Source organism: Patagioenas fasciata, chromosome 3 (genome assembly GCF_037038585.1).
Source record: "Patagioenas fasciata isolate bPatFas1 chromosome 3, bPatFas1.hap1, whole genome shotgun sequence".
NCBI classification, from domain to species: Eukaryota; Metazoa; Chordata; class Aves; order Columbiformes; family Columbidae; genus Patagioenas; species Patagioenas fasciata.
The window spans coordinates 114,902,477-114,926,340 of NC_092522.1; the positions used below are offsets into that span (position 1 = coordinate 114,902,477).

At 37.2% G+C, this 23,864-nt stretch overlaps 1 protein-coding gene across 1 annotated transcript in view; it reads right to left on the reverse strand.

Annotated features, from left to right (window-relative positions):
• WDR35 (WD repeat domain 35) overlaps positions 1-23,864 on the reverse strand; it is a 45,162-nt gene that overhangs the window by 11,804 nt on the left and 9,494 nt on the right. Inside the window, exons 10-19 of the mRNA XM_071807285.1 lie at positions 20,635-20,820; positions 20,027-20,059; positions 17,856-17,916; positions 9,013-9,157; positions 7,697-7,766; positions 6,862-6,915; positions 4,913-5,022; positions 2,515-2,725; positions 1,848-1,928; positions 1,588-1,724 (exon numbers count right to left, since the gene is read on the reverse strand). Coding sequence (XP_071663386.1) covers positions 1,588-1,724; positions 1,848-1,928; positions 2,515-2,725; positions 4,913-5,022; positions 6,862-6,915; positions 7,697-7,766; positions 9,013-9,157; positions 17,856-17,916; positions 20,027-20,059; positions 20,635-20,820 — 1,088 coding nt within the window. The remainder of the gene's footprint in view (positions 1-1,587; positions 1,725-1,847; positions 1,929-2,514; positions 2,726-4,912; positions 5,023-6,861; positions 6,916-7,696; positions 7,767-9,012; positions 9,158-17,855; positions 17,917-20,026; positions 20,060-20,634; positions 20,821-23,864) is intronic.

Sequence of the window (23,864 nt, forward strand, 5' to 3'; positions counted from 1 at the left end):
ACCAAATCTTGTTTTTCAGAATGTACATTCTACAAATGAAAGCACAACTGAATAGGAAGAAATGCTTTTTGGGACAAACTTTTAAGGCAAGTTGTTTTGGCCAGTCTTTCAGCAATTCTAAATTTGCTTCAGAATTGTGAGAATTGACAGAGAGCTCTGAATCCACCTTGATGCAAGCCAGATATCCAATACTGCAAGAAATTAGCTTTAAAACAGAGCCAGACGGAGAAACAGTTTCCAGAAAGTTACAGAGAACTGGCATCATTCAACCAGTAACTTGTCAGTGAAGTTTTAGTTTCTGCTACTGACTTTTCATTAAATTATCTACTGAGGCATTTACTCTTCCAGCTCTTATGACACAGGGTATTAAATAGATTTTCAGAACTCCTGTTTTCATGGGTTTACTCTTACATCTGTGCTGTGCAGGCTTTTCAAGTTCAGTTTAATAGCTGAGTCCATGTTTAGTTTAAACATGCCAACATCTACTTTTCTCGGATTACTGCTGAGAGGCTGCATTATAATGTGATTAACACACCCAGCCCTTCTCATTTCTGTCCTTTTTGGCCAGTCCAAAATGCTACAAGGTCAGTCAACTGCTCTCATCTTACTACCATTCTCACGTGTTCCCTTTACTGGGCTTTGTCATCAAGGTTCCATATAAAGTATGTACATCAATACTCTCTCAACTTATGATGAATTTGAATTTGAATTTAACTAACTTAAAGTTAGCTTTCTGCCAGCTTTTTCATTTCCTTTAGATTTTTTTGCCCCTAAAAGCAGGGAGCACTGTGTTTTTTGGGCTCATACAGCACAGAGCAAAAAAGCGTCATGAGCCTGTACCCCATATGGACTACTGTGACACACACAGCACGCCTTTCATTCTAGGTACTACAGCATTCATAAAATCCCAGAGTTCCAATTTAGCAACAGCCCACACTTCTGGATTCAAGAACTAGGAGCCTGGGGAAGCACTGGCCCCAAGTTCTTTTTTAAGATGGCTGCTGAGTGGTCTTGAACACTTGCTTAGCATCTCCTGAAACGTAAATTCTCAAATGCTCAGGAACAAAAACCTCACTTTCTGGCATTCTGGAAAATCGTAACACCACACAGATTGAATCGGTCCAGACACTTCAATTGCAGAGGAGGTGGGGAAGCCAGGCTAAGAGGGGACAGCAAGGCTCTTTTTGGGCTTTCCCTCAGCACTATCATTCTCCTCTGGGGGTGATTCAGATGAAGAGATGTTCTCAGAATAGCTGCCCTTCGCATTGCAGCTGGGCACTGTTACCTTTTTCTTTTCCTCTTTCTTTAAAGCAGGGGTGTCAAAGTAGAATTTTAGGACTGTCTAGAGGTGTAGTTGATTTATACAGTCCTAAAATTACATTTTGCCCTTTGAAGGCAACCGCGAGGCTGATGTGTTCCCCAGTGAAAATGGGTTTGACACCCCTGCTTTTAAAGGATTCTGTTTAAAAGTGTATACTACTTTGGCTGGTTTTGAGGTTTTGTACTTAAATACTCTATCTGTCTGAACAGGAAAAGCATACAAAAGAACACAAGTTTAAACAAAGTTGGCTTATAAAGAGTTTTTACCAAAGTCTGGGATGTGGATTATCTTCTATGAATTGAGAAGATTCCGCGATGCCAACTTTTTCAATCAATGCTCGACTGTCTCGTAATGACCGAATCTCAAAATTGACGATGTAATCTTTGTTAGGATGTTCAGGATTCTAACATAATGAAGCACAGAGAAACATAATTTTAATCTGTGTCATGTTCATTTTCACATCTACCGTACAAATCACTAACACAGACAGCAAGTTTTCTTACAAAACAGAATTAATTAAGCTTACCTTTAATATTTCATCAAGAAGAACAGATTTGATTTCTAAATCTTCAAAGTTGCAGATATATCCAGAAGTTTGTATAGGTTCCTTAAAGTTAAATAAGTTACAAAGGAATGAACTTGTATTCTGTCCAATTCAAACCTAAACAAATCTATTAGGTATCCATAAAGAGACTTCCTTCTCTGAACTAGGATTTAATTGCATTTCCAACAGGAAACATATACTAAAATCATTAACATTATTGACAATTCCATATACAGACATAATTAAAAATCCCCATGTTTTCTATAACTAAATTATGTGAAAACAATAAAGGAACACCTGCCAATATTTAGATTCAAGTGAACTGTGTTTTACAAATATATTTACTAAAATTGTGTTTATATTTTTCAAAGCATACAAAAAAATATGCTCCAGAAAATTTCTCATACATTTAACAAAAATATGACAGTATTTCTATCTTTCCAGGACTGATAGTTCATTTTACTTATTTATCCCTGAACAACACACCCACAGCAGAGCTGACAAAATTTTGAGATTTCCAGAAGCAAGCTTATTTATATAAACATTTGCCTAACTGAATGGTAAGCACAAGATTAATACTATTCAACACAGAGCCATTAACTTACAAGCAAATTTGGAAAATGAGTAGTTTTGGTATGTTAATGTTTACCTCCGGATCCAAGTTTCTGAAAACATACATTCTTGTTTTCTCCATCACCGCAAACAAATCTGGGTTATCTTTGGCCCACTTCATATCCCAGACATCTTTGCGTTCCAGTTTCAGCTGCTCGCCTACCACTTGCTGTCCTGTACTGTCCACCACCCGTGTATCCAAGTCAAAAAAAGTCAGAACACCTGAAAGGTCTATGATAGCAACACGACTATAAAAAAAAGAGGAAGAAAAATAAGACAGCTAAATAATAGCATTCAAGGTTGTAAATCTGAAATACTTTCCCTGAACTGGTATGCTCAGGCCAACTTTCCCCTTTAATCCAATACCAGCATAATTCCATAGATTTAGTGAGATGCATGTGATTTTCATGGATCTGCACAGCAGAGAGACCACAGATACAGAAAGAAGTTTTTCATCTGATCTGGCCCTGCAAAGTTCTGAAATAAGCCCATTTTTCAGCCAGCATTTTGAAGACACTTAGTACTTCAGCTATCCATTTGAGGAAATTGCAGGTTCTGCCCTTCACCAAACTTCCCTTGACAAAGCCTAAAATTAATAGCTGAACAAAATTGTTTTTCTTATTTACTAGGTAATGAAGGAGATTCTTAAATTAAAAAGACAGTGCGATGATGCAGACTGTTAATCTCTAAAATGGGATTTCTTGTATTTCTACAAAGGGTATTGTTTAGGTTTTTTTCCCAACAACATGAAGTATAATCCAATTAATCTTTGAAGTCACTTACAATATGGGAAAAAATACAATTTCTAAAGGGTTACATTTGGAAATTTCGAGTTACATAGGTATTCAGTGAATCATACTAGCTTGTATTTATGACAATGTCATTTTAAAAGCAATTCTAAATATTGAAAGGTATTTAGACACCCTTAATCTCTATTAAAATTTTAAAAGCAATTTAGAAAATTAACTTCAGAACACTTAGGGATCTGAGCCTTTTTCACTAGCACAAAGTCATTTAGGAAGGAAACAGCTTGGGTTCAAAACAAAACTAACACGGCTCTGACTAGATCACACTGCCTTTTAAGTGAAGCAATCTACTTTGGGTCAATACCCAAAAAGGTGAGCAATCTACACACACATTATTAATTTTATTTGAAATTATAAAGTTATTTTGAAGTGATTAAAATTGTCTTATGAGTCCTCTTTAGTCAGTATATTTTTGCCTTTTCTGCCAAGACTCTTGTGCTCTCTCTTGCAAAAAAATAGCTGTTAAGTAGAAAGCAACTTCAGTGTTGGCACAGCTGAAGCTTAGGAAAACCAGTCTTGCAAGAAGCATTGCCAGCAGCTACAGCTTGTAAATTAACAAGGGATGAACAAAGTTTCCAGGCTTTAGAAGGACACTGAAAGATAAGGAGGTCTTAGAGATGTAAAATTCCAGGTTATGACATAATTTGGCCAAGAAGGCCAATGGTATCCTGTCCTGTATCAAAAATAGCGTGGTCAGCAGGACAAGGGCAGTGATCCTTCCCCTGTCCTCTGCATTGGTGAGGTCACACCTGGAGTATTGTGTTCTGTTCTGGGCCCCTCAGTTCAGGAAAGATATTGAAGTGCTGGAGTGGGTCCAGAGAAGAGCAACAAGACTGGTGAAGGGACTTGAACACAAGACCTATGGGGAGAGGCTGAGGGAGCTGGGCTTGTTCAGTCTGGAGAAGAGGAGGCTTAGAGGTGACCTCATCCCTCTCTATAACTACCTGAAGGGAAGTTATAGCCAGGTGGGGATTGGTCTCTTCTCCCAGGCAGTTAGCAATAGGACAAGGGGGCATGGGCTTAAACTCTGCCAGGGGAAATTTAGGCTGGATATTAGAAATAAATTCTTTATAGAGAGAGTGGTCAGGCATTGGAATGGCTTGTCCAGGGAGGTGGTGGACTCACCGTCCCTGGAGGTTTTCAAATTGAGATTGGACATGGCGCTTAGTGCCATGATCTAGTAAATGGACTGGAGTTGGACCAAGGGTTGGACCTGATGACCTCTGAGGTCTTTTCCAACCCAGTTGATTCTGTGATTCTGTAATTTTCATGTCATGATCACAGGAAGTTTATGTTTGGTTCATCTAATAAATCCAAGATATTTTCATGCATATGTTTCTTTAAACTTCTCACACAGACCCTAAATAGTTTAAAACATAAGACAGCTAACTAACTAGTTAGTAACTAACACAGTCTCAGAGCAATGTGGTGACTAGCCAGATGTAATTAATTAGTAATAAATAAATAGTTAAGCAACCATTAATAACAACAATTAATAAATATTTACTATTAAAGTAAAATTAATACATAATTATTACAGAATCATAGAATTTATAGAATTTATATTTTCGCAAAGTGTAGTGGTTTATTTTGATAGCGGATACCTTCATTATAAGATCTGTAGCTTACCTGGAGTTGCAATTCAAAGACAGCTGATATGCACGACAGTTCAAGGTGTACTTCTGTACGATACCAACGCTAGGAAGACTGTATTTCTGAATTGTGCCAGATTCTCTTGCCTAGAGAAAACCAATGTGTGCTTATTGACAGAATCTTTCCATCAATAAACTCTTTAAAAAGGCTTTATTTATATGCTACCCTAGACAAAAGAGTTTTTGGATAAATGCCAGAGCAGAAGTGGAGAGAGGGAATGTCATTACCTTAAAAGTTCCAAATTCTGCTATTTAAACAAGACGCTTTTCTTAGGATGCTCCAATTTACAGATCTGCTTAAATCAGGGATGTAAAAATGAAAAGCCATAGTCCACATACAGCCCACAGAACAGTTTCAGGAGACCAGCAATTCCCCCTGAACCCTCGGGCATGGTCTACATTACAGAGAATGAAAAGATTCTTGTCCCACACTGGTAAATCCACCCAAACAGTGCCATACGACAGTATCAGCTCGGGTCTGAAAGCAGTACAGCTGGGTTCATGTAGCACTGCCTGAATGCTCACCAGTTACTTCAAGACCTGACCTAGCTTCAAAAGTAAAGGATGTAAAATATCCTGGTTATTCAAATTATTGAGTAACAGTAAATGCGGTTAAGTAGCAAGGTGGTTTATCTTTATTTTGCCAAATGACACACCCATGCCCCCTGTCAAGACACCACCAGGGCAACAGTCTAAAATGAGTTTGACATCCCAGATCAAAATTAGCGGTGCCGCTATCTTCTCATAGTGTTTCTGTAGCCTGAAAAATATACCCAGCTTATTTTACCTACTGTTTAACCCTTATGCTGGAAATGAATCCATATTAAACTTTAAGGTAGTCCAAACTTTCTTCTTTTTTCTTCTTTTTTTTTTTCCCCTCTCAAAGCCACCCCTGGGATCCTCAGCATAAAACCCCTTTCATCTTTGACATTTTCACATCTGTATACTCTAGAAACTGAAAAGCAGATTTGGTCAGAAGTGTTAGAAAACCTCACCACTGTACTATGCATTCAGCTTCAGCACATTTATCCAGATCTAGTCTCAAAGGTATTTACTTTCCCTCTCTTCCTTTTAATCAAAGTCACTGATTAATTATCCTCTTAATTTCATTTTCTCACTCTTATTCTTCAAGCACAAACAGAATTCCATAGTCACCTACTACCTGTCACACTTTTTTCTCTGATTTTTTCACACTTTTTTCACTGATTTTGTAAAACCCAGTCAAAGGATATAACCAACCAACCAAAAAAAAAGTCATTCGAGTAGGAAAATGGGAAAACATCAAGATCTTTCTTGGGAAGATGGATAAAATGAAGAAACAGTGTTCTTCTATCTTTGTTCTACTCAGTTAGTTTGTTTTAAAGCCCACCTGTATGTCTGTTCATCTAATGAGATCGCTCTTTTCAGATCAGAAAAAAAAAAAGCATGAGCTGTTTGACACGACACAATATCTTGTGCATAATACATATGCAAAAGCCATAAATGTTTTAGTATGTATACAGCATACTGCATACATGTGATACTGTCTGTCTTCATACATTATACCATTAATATGTAAACAGAGAAACATTGTAAATCTTTGTGCATTTAAATAGAGCCTAGAAGAGGCTTCCCAGAACTCAGATTACAGCATTAAAGTCCTGACCTGGACTTTATCAAACCCTCTGTAAAAGTACTAACTCAGGCAACCAGTCTGTACTCAAACTGTAAGCTCTTAGTGAATTAGCTCTCCTAAAGAAAGAGTCCAGGTCAACAGAAAAACCTGTTAAAGTCAGCTTTGAAGATATCTAGAAAGAAATCTCATCTGTATAAGTCCTGAATTCAGAAATGTTTTGAAATTAAGACTGCTTATGAACACATTGCAGAAGAATCTCCTGCCTACGAGCACAAGAGGCAATCTGGAGTTATGTTCATCATGTAACTTACCACAAGCAGTATCTTATCAGATGCTGTTATTGCACAAATTGGATCTCTTGTTACCTGAAAGTATACAAGCAATATCAATATCAGTTTTAATGCCACATAAAGAATGTACTGCTAAAGACATAAATTTTATTTAAATATACAAGAATGTTGCTATCCATATGAAAAGGGGCTATCAAACCTTGTCAGCATACAGTAAACTGATGGTTTGTGATATTAGTGGCCTTTGTTTTTGCAATCATGAAAATAAAAACAGTTCACTGGTAGCCCTTGTTATGGCAATCATGACAATAATAATATTAACGGTTTCCTTTCTTCTCCTGCCCCTCTTCCAGAAAAATAAGAAACCCAAAATGTAACAGGTGTTTAACAGAAAACACAAAGTGGCAACTACCCCTGACTCGTGAGGCCTGTAATTAATTTCAGGTATATTGGTGAGTACAAAACCAAGCATGGGTGTGCACACACACACATAAAGTGAAAAAGCCTGGAAGTACTAGAAAAGATTATAAGGGTCGCTGAGTTTCAACAAGCTTACACTTTGTTGAAGTAAGGGGCACCGCTTTTCAACAAGAGGACAGAAGGTGTCTACATACTGGACCCTAGAATACTGTGTTCCTTACAGTTTGATGTATATTTCCAGTAATACATAATGACACAGCAAAAATGCACTAACCAGAGAGAAGAAAAATAACATTTATGTACAAAATATAGAAGTAAAAGAAAGTTTGACTACATCTATGAATGAAAATCTATGAAAAGAAATAAAGTCATGCTAACTATTTCTCTTTCAAGCTGCCATTGACACCACAATAAACTAGTTAAAAACATCACTCACTACAATAGCTCTGTTGTAATCAAGGTGTCCATCTGTAGACCCTGAAGGGTTGTCATCAACATGATAAATCCTATAGAAAGGGAAAGTTAGAAGACAAAGTGAGTCCAAAGAAAGGAACATTTTTGATAGCATATCATAGTCCTTGGAGAAGAAACCATAGCAACTGGTAAAGAGAATAAAAGAGACTAAAAGCCATGTCTGTTCTTAGGTTCCAGCAGTAGCCACTTTGATAACCCTGCATTGTATTGATATAAAGTTATGGTACTTGCTCTCACTTTCACAGCCCCTGATGGTCTATTCCTATATAATTTATAAACTTTCATTCTGCAACAGGAAGTTCCTGCAAACCACCAACCACACCAATTGTCTCTTTTCAAACATCTATTTCCATATTTCCTCAGGTTCTTCTCCAAACTTCTGAGGAGCTTCACTTTCATATCCACAAAACGTATGTATTACTGGATTTGATGCTTCATTATAACTTCTCTTTTGCCTTAAAAAGTAGCAATAGGAAAGATTTTAGAAGGCTAAACATCATGGCTAATGCTGAATTACAACTACTTACTTTTTCAGTATTTTTACCAAATTTACAATCTTGTCCAAGGCTAGGATGTTCAGGTACTAGAACAATGTAAGTTATTTACACCGTGTACAAATAATTACTCATTCTTATGGATATATAGTGACAGGAGATGGTAGATTTATAGAAGAAAATGCCATAGTGCCTCTATGGAAGGAAACACAAAAGAACACAAAAATCATAATAAAGTTGTGAGCTCATGGAGGTGACAGAAAAGTTAATGCCACTAATTACCACTTAGAAAGGAAATATTTTGGAGGCAAGATGATGTTGACTTTGGCTTGTTTCGTTTTAGAGGATAAAAGTCCATACAGGATTAGATGTTAAAAATACAATCAGACACAAGCGTATTTAGAGAAGACCCAGCTGGATGGACAACTATGTCTTTACTGACACACAAGAAGCAGTTGAAGTTATCGGAGGGAATCTACTTGTCTAGAAACTGAGAGCATGGAAGAGGAATAAAAGCATCAAGACACAGAGCTCTGTAAAGGAAGGATGCAGAGAGCAAATGGAGACACTGAACAGGAACTAATCCAAAAAGTCTAAGAGATTTGGATAACAAACATTTATTATGAAAAGCTATTCTATAGTATTTAATCTTACAGGCCTGCAAGTCAACATATCAGAGTAGAAAACTGAGAAGACAGGAGTTCATATTTTAGGTATGGGAGAATTCATCTTTATCAATTATATCAACACAAAGGGAGAAAAATTACAAAGCCTGAAGACAAACCTTTCCCTGCCTTCTTTTCTGGTCCGTGCTACTTGATTAATTTCCATTGCTGTGAGCTTCTTGACCACACGATATTGCCAGATGTAAAATGCTCCTTTTGAAGCTGCTATCACATGCGTTTTGGTCATTGTGACAAACAAGGGCCCTGTTATGAAACCCAAATGGTCGTAAAATTAGTGCAGAAAGTAATGGACTAGATGCTAATTTGTAAACTTTCTCCCAGATGGATGAAACCGTATCTCCATAGGTTAAAAGGAAAACAAAACAAAACACCTCACACAACCTAGCAGCAGTTTTCATTAATTGCTCAGAAATTTCACTGAGGCCTTGTAGCCTTGTTGAGAAGAAGAGAAAAATTCTTTACAACTTCTGATTCAAAAATTAACACTTTTCTCACTATTATTTCCACAAACCTGGATGTTCTAATGCAGAAGACATCAAATACACATAGAAGAATTTTCAGGTTAATGACCAGTTCAAGAACATCTCAAATCTCTAATAAGATCTATAAAACACCTCCATACCTGATATATTTGTAATTATTCAAATATAAAATACAAGGATGACTACACAGAAGTTGACAATCTAGAAGAGATTCTTTGCACCACTTAAAAACAGCTAAATTTTGAGTTAGACAAGACCTAGAAATGCTGTTCATATCTTAGTCAATAGATGGGTCATATAACAATTCTTTATCTGCATGGTGGCAAATTAAATATTTAGCAAAGTGTGCCCTTAGTCTTTATTGTATCCAAAGATCATAGGGTTAGGAAAGCAGGGCATTTTCTTTCCTTTAGGCGTAAACCCATTTAGAATACGTGAATAATTTGAGTATCTTATTCCTGCTGTTAACGTTTGGTGAAGAAAGAAAAAAATATATATGTATATTTGCACTCAAACCACTAGATCATTCTTTATAATATAGTGCCTTTACTGTATTGTGGCTCTCTTTTTTTCTCCTTTTACAATCCTTTGTTTCATCTTTCTGAAAACCACTGAATGCATATAAAAAGGCATAGAAAAATGTAGAAACCTGTTAAGTGAATCCCCCAATGTCTCCAAATTCTACAAGTAAATCAGTATGCCACCAGACAAAACAGGCATACTCAGAAGAATTGTGTAGGCCAGTCTGCTAGTGAAACACTAAGTCATACAGATTAACACACTGTGAACACAAAATCTGATCCTTTAGAGTGATTCTCAATTTTTCTGTATCTTAGCACAGAACAGAACTCTGGGGGGAGCTATGAGCCTGCCATAAAGAAGAGCAGTGCTACAAGAGACAGATGGGGGAAGTCTGGTTGAATGTATTTTATTTCTTCAAAACCAAGAGGATTATATAAGCTACCTGATGGCTCTAGAATACTTTTTAGTATATATGTAAATACTGGATAAAAAGGCTTAGTGATGATGCTTAATAAATGAGCAGGACAGTTGTTCACATTCTATGCAATTCAGTGTATTTCATAGAGTTACAAAACATTCATTTCAATAATGACTCACATGCAACTGAGGGATGCAGTCTTCTCTGTTTTATTAACAGCATTAATAAATTTCATGTATTTGCTCTGTTGTTGTATTACCTCACAGATGTACCTGCCAGAATAATCAATGTTTTTATCCTTTAAAAATGAAACATTATGATCTCCTGATCTGTGAGAGAAAAAGGTTTCCTCTTGCTCAAATCACAAAATTCTAGTACTAAGCCTTATATTTGGACTCAGCTAAGTCAACGTTTAAACACTTTACTCCAAGACAACGCTAAACCAAGCCCACATCTGAAAGCCATGGGCATTCCTCAGACTCACCAGGTGACTCCCCATTTGACCTATGGCTTTCATGGAGCCCAAACTTACTCTTTGGTGCACACCTCAAATTACCCTGATCTGGGAAGAAAGGATGTTCACCTAAGCTCTTACGTTATCAAAAAAAGATGGGCAACACATCTATGCTTTATCCAGAGGAACAGAATCAATTAGGCATTTTATGAACATGCCTAAGACTTAAACTGATTGTAGCTGTCAAAAAATCCCATATACCAAGTGCTGATACATTTTCCGGCCACTTCCTCTATATCAGTTCTAGCACTAACTTGACCAAAAAATAGTTTATATCAGTCCATTCATCTAACTGACCTCAAAATTAAATAAAGAAAAGATTAGTTTAAGTTGGATTAAAGAAAAAATCACAAATGTTGGAGAGGGCAGGAATGAGCAAGCCAGCACAGAGAGCAGGGCCGTCCCTTCTTAGCAACAGCAGGCTGCACGATGATTAGATTAAAGCCAAATATGAAGTTGCAGGGAGATGGACACACAGCACACAGACATAATCACCAGGATCAGATCCATTCAAAAACATATCTGGAAGAGCACTATCTATGTGGGAAACGACGTTTTTACAAAATTGCTTATATAGCTTAAACAATTGCATGAAAGCAGGACTTTTTTCTAGAATTGTTTTAGCGTTTTATAGTAGACAGGCATGAAACAAACAAACACACACACAACAAAAAATACTAGCAGAAAAACCTGTGGGAAAAAAAAATAAACTCCAAGCCTAGATTGGACATTAGGAAGCATTTCTTCAAAGAGAGGATGGTCAACCAACTGAACAAGCTTCCTAGAGAGGTGGCTGATGCCCTTAGCCTGTCAGTGTTTAACAGGCATTTAGAGAATGCCCTTAGTAACATGTTTTAACTTTCGGTCAGCACTGGAACGGTCAGGCAGCAGGACTAGATGATTTTTGTAGGTCACTTCCACTTGAAATATTCTATTCTATTCTATTCTATTCTATTCTATTCTATTCTATTCTATTCTATTCTATTCTATTCTATTCTATTCTATTCTATTCTATTCTATTCCATTCCCCCTTCTCACCTCAGAACCTTAATCATTGGGCTACACTCCGCTCCTAAAGCTATACGTAGCAGCACAGCTGCAATACAAGGAGAGGATGCCCCAGCCACTCCAAGTCTGGGCTGTTGCTGAAGCAGAGAAGGAGGAGATTTCTCCTTTCCTGCAAAAGGAAAGATGCTCATTTCAATTCCTTCAGGCTCAGCAAGATCTAGAATCCTTTTCTAGACAGCTGATTTAACTACCCAGTTTCTTTAGTGTAGGGAAGTATTATCATCTTGTACCATGGCCTTGATTTTAGCAGCAAGTGCTGCTCACTTGGGCACCAGTGCCCTTCAAAGAATTCATGCTATGACTATGAAGCAGACAGAAAAGCAAGTGCCTTCAGTCAGAAGGAGGGAAGAGATTTGAACACCTCTCTACTCAGCATTTCCAGTGCATGGCAGTTTTCTGTGCTAAAGCTGGACTTCTTAGATTGTCTAGCCATCTCCACTGATTTTGCAGATAGCTAACTTCAGTACTAATGTCTTCATACTTCATTTCCAGACCTTGAAAACATGTATGAAAAACATTTAAACAGGTGCCTTACTTTTCAGTGATCAAATACTGAAAAGGATTGAATGCACTATCCCATCTAAACAATGCCAACATGTGAAATAACTGCCCTTTAAGTTTTCTCTGTCCCATCTTTCTCTTTTCACCACCTTTCTTTGCACTGTTCCTTCATAAAACCTCCTCCCTGAAGGAGAGAAACTTTATTTCTTAGAAATCCAAGACACTCAAATAACCTTCTGCAATGTCTGTATTTCATTCACACTCTCTCCATCTCACTTCAAAGCAGTTAGACAACACCTGCTTTCATGTCTAATCATCTTTTAAAAATAATAGATGGAAACCAAACTTACTGCATGACTACATGACTTCACTGCTTGACAAAACTGAGATACTTTCCAGTGTATGAAATAGGATACACAAACACAAGAGACAAGTAATGCCACCTAAATCTGATGGAAAGGAAGCAATCTGACAGACACAAAACTAAACTGTTGTTTCCATATAAGCCTGTTACAGGCTGTTCCTGAGAAACTGGGACCAACTTAGTCTGATCAATAACATCTACCTGATTTTAGAGCTTGATCCAAATGTTTCTAGAAGTGTTAGCTCATAAATAGAAGAAAACAACAGACAGCAGCAGGGACAACTGAACTGGACATGGGACAACTCATGAATGACCACAGTTTACAAAATATCAAGAAATACTAAAAACCAGTTATAGCTTACTTTAAAATGACCAACTTTAACAGCAATTCAAGTGCTGTTTCACATGTGGTTCAGTCACCCTTGTTAAGGCCTCCAGGAGGAGGTGAGACAACTGGGCATGACCCCAGTGCTCTGCCTTTAATTCACCTGTATGTTGACCAGGCTGTTGTGGTCATTTCACCAACACACATGTGAACGATAACTCAACATTTCACCGTGTCAGTGCTCCTAAACGCATGTAAGAAGATGATGTAACCCAGCCTGCGTGACATTTTCTTAGCAGGTACCATCTGCTGTGTTTCCATTAAAAAGATATTATATAACAAGATATTTAACCTTCTGTAGTTTATATTTAGTTATTCATGAGAGGACTTTGACAGAAAGCCTGTGAAACAAGCACAGAAGAAACTGTGATGGTTAATTTTTGTACCTTAGCAGGATGGAATGTAATAATACTAGATAGCAGAGAAAAGACTAATTTATGAGTTAGCAAACACTAGCTGTTGTGAAGGTCCCTAAAAACAAGGCATGGGAAGAAAAATGCCCTTGGACAAAGTAAAGAGCAACATGAGGAAGAGCTTTAAAGTGTAACCAGCCATCAATGTTTGAAGAAAGTTGAAGTGATGGATTTTATAAATTGACAATTTGTACAAATGGTGCCTTAACACACATTCTTAGAAGTATTATTCAAATACTTTGTCAGGTACTTAGCACCCCTTGGAATAGTCATCTTTTTTCTTCACTATTTATTTCCTATTAGGTCAAAGCCCTAGAGACCTGCAGGGCACCAAAATCTCAAGGAATAAAATCTTTGTGCTCAGTAGAACGCCAGGTGATTGCTATTCCAATAAGGTGCAGTCTCCTAAAAACCAAAGATATTGTGTGTTCAATTTGCAGTGATTACGGGCAATCAAAAAGTACAGTTTAGACTCATGCCAGTCAAAAGCACTCACTTAAGAACAGGTAGGAGCACACTGATACCAAATGGTCCGTTAAGAAACATCCTACTATATAACAAGGCATTTTTCATAAGTATTTATGAAAATCAAATAAAGTAACAATCTAAGTATTTCTAAACCACTATGAAAGATGGCACTTGGAAGTCTCAAACAAGAACAAGAGTTCAAAAGGAAAACTACCTAAGAACTTATTTTCTGGACAGAACTCAATGAAATGATTTATCGCTTTAGCCTGAAAAACTTGTTTTGGTAGAGAGAAGAAAAAGAAAAAGAATTTCACAGACAGATAATGTGTTTTTCCTAAGTCAATAACACCCCTCAAATTATCTATAATAAAAGATATGTTAATTTTACTTTTGTACTGCTTATATCTTAAACTATTAATGAATACTCTCACCTGAAAATTGATTTAAAGCTATTTTTTTCATTTATAAACAGGACAAAAGGATAATGATTTTGTCAGAAATTATGCACCAACTGGAAACTTAAAAGATCTTACAGAAAAGTCTTTTGACTTTAAGGTTTTACAAGGCCTTCTCTGGTATGACCTCAGCACAGCCAGCCAGCTGCTTGGGTTCAGCACCCTGTCAAACTGAGACAATTATATGTCCTACTGCAAAGAAGCTCCAGCTGTGATAAACAGCATGATGTACTGTACATTAAGACCTTGAATGTGTACAAATGTCTACACATCACACAAATTCACCTTACATTATAAATATTTCAAGTCGTTCTACAGAAACATATCTTCAAAGGAAAGCAACTATGATAAAACCAGCACAATGTGTTCCAAAAATGTTGCATTTACAGGCTTTCACTTCCACCTTCAATCCCTTCTGTAAGTTTGGCGGGCTAACTTTAAAGGAGCCTTACAGGATGCATGTAGTAAAAAATAAAGGTTGAATCTTTGCTTGTGTTCACTATACAGCAATAAAAGTCTTGCTTGTTATGTTTGAACTACTGAAACTACAGAAGTTTTTCAGGACTCCAGTATAAGTTGGAGAATGACCTATTAGAGAGCAGCGTAGGGGAAAGGGACCTGGGAGTCCTAATGGACAGCAGGATGACCATGAGCCAGCACTGGGTCCTTGTGGCCAGGAAGGCCAATGGCATCCTCGGGTGTATTAGAAGGGGGGTGATTAGTAGGTGGAGAGAGGTTCTCCTTCCCCTCCTCTGCCCTGGTGAGACCACACCTGGAATATTGTGTCCAGTTCTGGGCCCCTCAGTTCCAGAAGGACAGGGAACTGCTGGCGGGAGTCCAGCGTAGGGCAACAAAGATGATTAAGGGAGTGGAGCATCTCCCTTATGAGGAAAGGCTGAGAGAGCTGGGTCTCTTTAGCTTGGAGGAGACTGAGGAGTGACCTTATTAATGTCTATAAATATATAAAGGGTGAGTGTCACAAGGATGGATCCAGGCTCTTCTTGGTGACAGCCAATGCTAAGACAAGGGGTAATGGGTACAAACTGGAATACAAGAGGTTCCACTTAAATTTGAGAAGCTTCTTCTCGGTAAGGGTAACAGAACACTGGAACAGGCTGCCCAGGGAGGTTGTGGAGTCTCCTTTTCTGGAGACATTCAAAACCCACCTGGACACCTTCCTGTGTAACCTCATCTGGGTGTTCCTGCTCCGGCAGGGGGATTGGACTGGATGAGCTTTTGAGGTCCCTTCCAATCCCTAACATTCTGTGATTCTCTGAAAAATGCAAATATTCCTAACCTCAAGTATTTGCCCATCTATGAGGCTGAAGGATTTTCACAGATGAACTGACACTAGGGAAGAGCACTGTATATCTGTGCACTGAACTGGTCCTCTGACACTGGAGTGAACAGAAGCAGACTGCAGAAAGCTTAGTTAAACCAAAGAGAAGCTTTTTCCAGATTGTTTCATTTCTTCAGCACAATTCAAATACAGTTGGAACAACAACAGCATTTTTCAATTAAATAGCATTTCTCTTTAACTGAGCTATGAAGTTGGTGAAGGGTTTGGAGAGGAAGCCATATAAGGAACGGCAAAAGTCACCTGGTTTGTTCAGCCTGGAGAAAAGGAGACTGAGGGGAGACCTCATTGTGGTCTACAGCTTCTTCACAAGGGGAGGAGGAGGGGCACGCACTGATCTCTTCTCTCTGGTGACCAGTGACAGAACCGGAGGAAATGTCAGGAAGATGGGCCAGGGGAGGTTTAGGTTGGGCATTAGGAAAAGGTTCTTCAACCAGAGGGTGCTGGACACTGAACAGGCTCCCCAGGGAGGTGTCACAGCCCCAAGCCTGGCAGTGTTCAAGAAGAGGCTGGACAATGTCCTCAGACACATGGTGTGAACTGTGGGATTGTCATGTGCAGGGACAGGAGTTGGACTCCATGATCCTTGTGGGTCCTTTCCAACCGAGGATGACATTCTATGACCTATTTTCAGTCACTGGAGAAGATTATTTTCTTTTGTACAGACAGGTGTAGGAGACAGGTTGTAATGGGGGAATAATAAAGAAACTTATACCTCTGTTTATAATGTAAATAAATGAAACTATCCCAACTAGATTTCAGAAGCTCACATAAACACTAGAAAAATAGTAGAGTTTAAATACAGACTTAGAAGTGTACATGCACAGTTAATTTTGACTGTTTGAGTGGGATTCGTCTCACCTAATTTTAGACATATCTGACAGAGACGAGCTGGTTGCCCTGGGCTTGCTTGTACCCAATGGAGAGCAAAAAGACCCCTTCAGGAATGATTCACTGAACTTATTTTAGATGTCAGCTGTAGAAATGAGATGAGCTGCTCCCTGTAATACCCTGAATCCTCCTCCCACTGCCTCAATCCCACCTGTCATGTAAGTCCAGGAGACCAGTAGGCACATGCAGTGTAGTCATCTGATCAGGAGGGAGGATGGGACAGGGGGGACACAACAGACACTCCACCCACACCACTACCACCCACCACATCATTCACCCACTACATTCAGTCCTCAGTTTTGGGGTTTTTAGTTGTTGTTTTAGTTGTTGTTTGGTTTGGTTTTTTTCCCCTCTATGAATTGTAAAATTATTGGTATTGAATTTCCTGGGCAATTTATTCCTTAAGATTCTGAGGCGTCACCCCTATTGTAAAAGGTGGCAAGAGGGCATCAAGTTAACAAACAGAAATTATGAGAATAAGAAGTACCAACCATACTTTATACGCATTCCACAGGACAAACAAGTCAAACTCATTCATCAGAGCTGGATACTCTTCATTTTCATTATGATCTACAATATAGGGCATGAATTTCACAATATATATTTGACTCACCGCTGATTTCCTCCTGTTATCACTGAAAAACTGAACAATGCTAGAAAATGACACTAATAAACTTATTTAATATATGATGAAACTGTTTAGTAGCACTGGTTGAGGAAAATAACCTCTATGATCTCAACTATTTCTATTCTTTTTTTTTTCTCTCTACTTCTATTATTCTGTGAATTGTTATTACTTCCTTATATTACAGTTCTTCATCTTACTTTCCTCATCATTTCTATCTTACCAACACAAATTACAGTTCATAACATGGGAACCCCTGATTACATGTTTATTACATTTAGTGAGAGCCCAAGTAGAAGTGACAAGCCAATATAAAGTCATAATTACACCCACATATAGAAAGGAAGGTCATGACATTTGGATGCAAGGGGTCTTACCAGACAGTGTTTGTTTCATTGAACAGACTTGCGTAAGAAATTCATTATAAAGTCTAGGAAAAATAAACAACAAACAGATAAGACTACTGCAAGTTGCTTACCAATATCAACATATTTTGAGTCCAAGGGAGTGCCAATAGAATTGCAGAGAACCAGCGCATACTGTATGGAAATAAAAGCAAGTGTCATTACTACCACATTTTTTGAAAATTAGTAAGCTGTATAAGGTTTTCTATGAACACATATCTCATAACCCACATTTCACACAATCTAATGCTGATCAGCAACAGAAAACAGAGACCGTGACTGCAATAAATATAAAGCAGCGTAAGCATGAAAGTAATGAGACATTTGGCAATTAGCACTATAAACAAACACAGAACAGGAAAATGACCAGCTGTTTTCAGTGAAGGAGCAAATCTATCAGACAAAAAAAAAAATATACAGGAGGTACCACCAGCCGGGTCCACAGGTAACATGTGGGCAACACAGCCAGTGTCTCACCCCTGGTCTGTGGGGCTCACACTTTACTACAATTATTTAATGGCAGGATATACCAGCAACTTCTCAGTGACCCAACTCTGTCCAAGCTGCTCAGGCAAAGGATAATCTAATAAACTGCATTAGATCGCCTTGGTAGCTCCCACAGGTTAGGACCCTTTTTCTCCTTCTTCTCCTTGAACATTCAAGAGGGCTACAACATGAGAACTGTAAATAAGACTACATCCCTCCCCCATCACAGATACTACAAAATTGATGACTTTCATTAGTTTTGCCCATCTTGTAATCCTGCTAGGGAAGGCTCTGGTAGCACAGATACCTCAGATTGGTCGGTTAATCTCAGAAAGAGGCAAATAAACAAGAACTGACCTAGACACCAATGCTTCATGACGAATTTATTTAATTGAATGCTTGCTGATGAAATTTTTTTTTAGACATAAAACAAGGATTAGATAGCTTTATGATGACTGCACGAGAACATAAGAAAGTCTTGAATGAGAAGTGTGGAAATGAACTAGCAAATTGTACCGTAAAGTCTTTAGATTTTAAAAAATACAATAAAATACAGGGCTGCCAAAACTTTTATCACCTAAGAGCTGTTATTCTGACTCTCCAGGAAATGGAAGATGATTAGTTTTTCACAGCTCTTTCAGTCCTGAACAATTAATGTAATTGTGGTAGCAGACTACAGCAACTATACAGCTTAACCCTTCAAACTGACAGACTGACAGTTTATTAATCACATGAGAATGGCAGAATTTAGGTTTTCAGCTACTGTATGAACTTAATTCCTTCAAATAAAACAATCTGAACAAGGATTTATTTTAATTAAATAATTTATTTTTCTGGTTCTGCCACCAACAAACACTTCTCAAAAACAGTTTATTTTTTTGTTCATGAGTTAAACTTTCCACCAGCATTCTCAAATTCCTCTTTTCCAAAAAATACATTGAGCCTCCACGTCTGCAGGAAACCACAGCTGGTTTTTTAAACTATTTACTGTTTGTTTCCATTTTGTTTATATCAATTCTTCTCTGGTAAATTACCCCAACATTCACTCTTTAATCACTTTCTCTTTCAGGCCCTTTTTACTTATTTCTGAGAGTCTAAGTCAGTACCTCAGGGACTGTCACAGGGTGATGGAGTAACAGTGACCAAGCAAGAGGCTGCATGAGCCAGGACAAGGGAGTTTACATCGCATGAGTGGATCAAAGCAGAAAGCTCAGGCCTTGCTATGGGCATCAGCAGCAAGTTCTTAGTAACTTACTGACACTCCCATCCACTTGCAGAACCTTTAAACAGTTCCTGATGAAATTAAGTCTTTTTTTGCCCCAGCAGCCATTGCTGTGCATTCTGCCATCTTGAAATCACAATTCTAATAACCAAAATCTATTGTGAAACAAACCTGCTTTTTAGAAAGCAACTCTAATGAACTGCTACCCAAAGGATAAGCTTGTTCACTTCATTTCCTAAAAGCTGACCCCTCACAGCGTTAATAATCACACCAGAGCCATTTAGAAAGAACTGAAAGATGCTTATTATCTGTAATTTTCAGATGCTAAAATTAAATGTCTTATTTATGATAAAGAAAGTTACACTGAAGTCCCTCTACTGCTTGTTTCCTACTTTAAGAATACATCCCAGAAAAACCTCACTTTATTGCACTCAATTTCACCAAATGGTTGGCCATGTATGCCATATTTTCACTCCATGTGACAGTACACCATTTATTGCACAATCTAAAAAGCAGTATTAAAGCATTTTTTTTTACCGTTGCACCAATTGGCTCCGTCTCATTCTCCTCCTTGGTAAGCAATATACAAGTGATACAGAAAATAATTCAGAGATGAACACAGTAAAAAAAACTGTGTAACAGTTAGTTAGCATCAGGCTAACCAAACAGAAATTATCCAAAGGATAATTTTATAATTTTCATTACATTTAAAATAGGTAAATAAACAAACAAACAGAGCAGTTTGTAGTAATGTGTGATTTATATCACCTAAAAAGTTCCTCTTTTTTCCACTTCTGGCTGATTAAATATTTCTTATTATGATGCTTTCCTGCTTTCACCTTTTCTTTGAAAAACTGTTCTAAATATTTCTGAAGAAACATTAATCTTGAAGTCTGCGGTTTTCAGTAAGTTACTAATGGCTACAAGAAGCTAAAATATAGAGGCAGTTAATCAGTTCTGCACATTTTTGCTATTACTTTGTTGTTTGTTGGGGTTCCTTGTTTTTAAACACTGAGCCCATTCAAGTGCCAGTCTGTCAAATGACAACTGAATGACACACTCTGAGACAGATTCAGAATTTTACATTTCATCCTATTCTGGCTATAAAGCACTGAGCATTTCCAGTGAAAAATGAAACACTTTACCTGAGGTTGATTTTCATCTGCTTTAGTTGCTAATACACAGAAGTCTCCACAAGTTGTTATGGAAATCAAGCTCTTGACATATTTCACATACTTCTCGTTGTTTTTTGTGTCCCAAAAGATTACACAGTATTCTGGACGATCAGGTCGGGTATATGCATAAACAACTGTATTGGAGCAGTAACCCCACTGCCATGAGAGAAAATGTTGATAAAGCCTATCAGAAATTATAAGAAATTCAATAATAAAATGTTCATAGCTATGACAGAAAGTCCTTATTTCATATACACGATCAGCATTCAATGTTTTTATGTGTCAAGACATGACCTGACTTATTAAAAGTATGTGAACAGAGCTCTGGTAATAAGTTATTTGCATATTATTAAACTGGCAAAAGAATCCTTCCAATCATGCAGAATAACCTATCACAATCAGAACCGGAGGATCAACTTCAAAATGTGACAAGATCTCACTTCCCCTTGTTTCTTCCTTTTTCAGCACATACACAGAAATACCCACTGTGATTATGGTTTTTGCCATGAAGATGCTTGCTCCATGACCACTGATTTGGAAACCCAAAGTTCATTTCCTAAGGGAAATATAATAAACACCTCAAACAGTGGAATTTCTGAAGCAGACAAAAATAAGCAATTATGTTGGAGCACTATAACAACTCACATCACCTCTTCCACATTAGTAAGATGATAAAAACCCTCCCTTCCCCCAGCAGAACATAATTATTCATGCAACAAGTCAGAGAAAGGGCAAAAAGGCAAAAGAAGAAATGGAATATCCATATATTGTAAAAATAGGTATGAAGATGTTATTTTATTGCATTCAGCTGACTTAAATTATAGAAAATAATAACGAAAACCCTTTCTATCACAGCAGAATCAGAAAATATCTCAGAAAGGAGGTGAAGCTGACAAATGACTGAGATATAAAGCAAACCACTTAAGGATGATGATGCAATTGTAGAAAAACTTATAGAATTTTCTGTATTAGCATTTATTAGAGAGAAAAGAAAGCTTGTTAGAGAGCTAGCCAGAAGGGTTACCTCACTCTACCAGGAATGAAAGTAAGACAATAAACTAAAGGATCAGCAAAAGAACTTTCAGGGCAGATTTATAAACTGAAAGGTAACAAATTGTCAGAACCCAAAGGTTTTCACTCAAGTAGAGTTCTACAGGAATTCAAACACAACGCTGTGGAGTATAGTCAAAGGAACAGAAGTGGGTAGATGTAAAAAGCGTTACGATTCTGGGAATCACAAATCTGTAAATCCAGCTTTCACACACGGTAGAGTCGTAAAAAAAAAAAATATATAGAGATATATATATATATATATATATATATAAAATAATGGAATTAGATGGACATAGATAAATACAACACACTGAATAGTCATCATGCTTTTAGCCGTGGAAGTTGTACCTCATTCATTTATTTTTATCATCTATCAGAGAGGCAAAAGGCATGCTAACGAAGATGACCCAACTAATATGAACTACTTGGTTTTTCAAGAAAATCAAGCTCGTGTTGGATACAGGAAGAAAAATAAAAGGATTGGAATAAAGGTAGTTTCTGGACAACCAAGAGCACACTACCCACAGGATCCTTCCCAGAGATGCAAACTGGAGCTTATACTATTCTGAGTATTCAAAATTTATATGAAAGGAGTAAGTTATGAGGTAACAAGTCAGTAAACTGTAAATCATGTTTGTCAAATCTAACACTGATTTCAAGAAGTGGTAAAGGATGCCAGAATGCCAGATGATGAGGATATAAAGTGAAATCCAATGTAGATTTGAACAAGGTAATATATACCTGAAGAAATGTAACTAGAGTTATAGACTCTAAATTAGTACTAAAACTCCAAAATGATACAATGCAAACTATTAATAGTTTAAAGAAGATCAGCTCAATTCATAGTTTTTACTGTCATATTATTTTTGAACCTCCTTTTTCTTATTATGATAACACTTGAAAAATACAGGAAACTGGAATATTCAGCATATTGTTAATGTGATACTAACACTTAATCTCCAGGTCATTAATTCCAATCCAGACTAAGCTAATGACAGCTTTGAATTGCTACCATTTAATGAGTGTCACCTTTTAAAATATCCAGTTCCTAAAAGGGAGTTACTGATCTAATCAGAAAGAAGATGGAGGTAGTGATGTGTGTTATTTATGGAAGGACAACAGGTATCATTCACCATAAAAATATTTAACATTGAAAGTGAATATACTACCAACAGGTTAAGAGTTTATGTGCTGCAGAAATAAATTAATTTGACCACATCCTTTTCCACTTTAAATATGTAAAAGGAAAAAAAGACAGAGCTTACACATGCAGTTTCTAAAACTAAGGTTTCAAAAATATTATTCATTTGCAAACTGTGCCAGATCTTGAAATACACACAGTCTCTTAGATACTGATGAGTTTAAGGAAAAGCAATAGGCCTGTGTTCCAGCTGTTACACATTTCCCAGAATAAACATTAGGTAGCATTTCCTGCAAGATTAATTTTCGGCTCAAATTTCCAAAGTCTTTTCCAGCAGATTTACAACAAACTATTTGAGTTTGCTTCCTAGCGAACTTGTGTTTATAACTCCCTGACCAATGATTTTTCACAAATGAGTGGAACAATACATTTCAGCATAACTGCAGCATGTTCCTGACATTATACTCTCTGTCTCTTTAATCAGAGTGGTTACACACTGATGATTAAAAAACATATCTTGTGTTGGGGGAAAAAAAAAGTACACAATACTGTAGACTGGGCAGTAATCACTATTTTTGTTAAACTGCGAATTTAAGTGAAATAGTCCTAATTCTTTAAAAACAGACAAACTCTCCCCCATATGGTAGGCAAGATATAAACATTATTTAAAATTAGCTGAATACACACTTGTAAGAAGTGCATTGGAAATTCAAATACAAGCAGAAAGTACACTTATCAGGTTGCGTTCATTTCTACTGTTCAGTTTTCTATACAACTTTCCTTGTTCAAACTCGTAGTTCACCACCAAAAAAAATGACAGCAAAATTAAGGCTCAAATAAGTGCCATTGTCTCAGTCCACTCAGTTTAACCAAACAGCAATGCAAACACTGGAGTCCATGTTGCGTGACAACATGACAGCTCTAATTACTACCAAATTTAGAATCATGCCCAATTCTGTTAATATTAACGAAGAATATTTCCTTATAATGAAAATAAAATCACAAA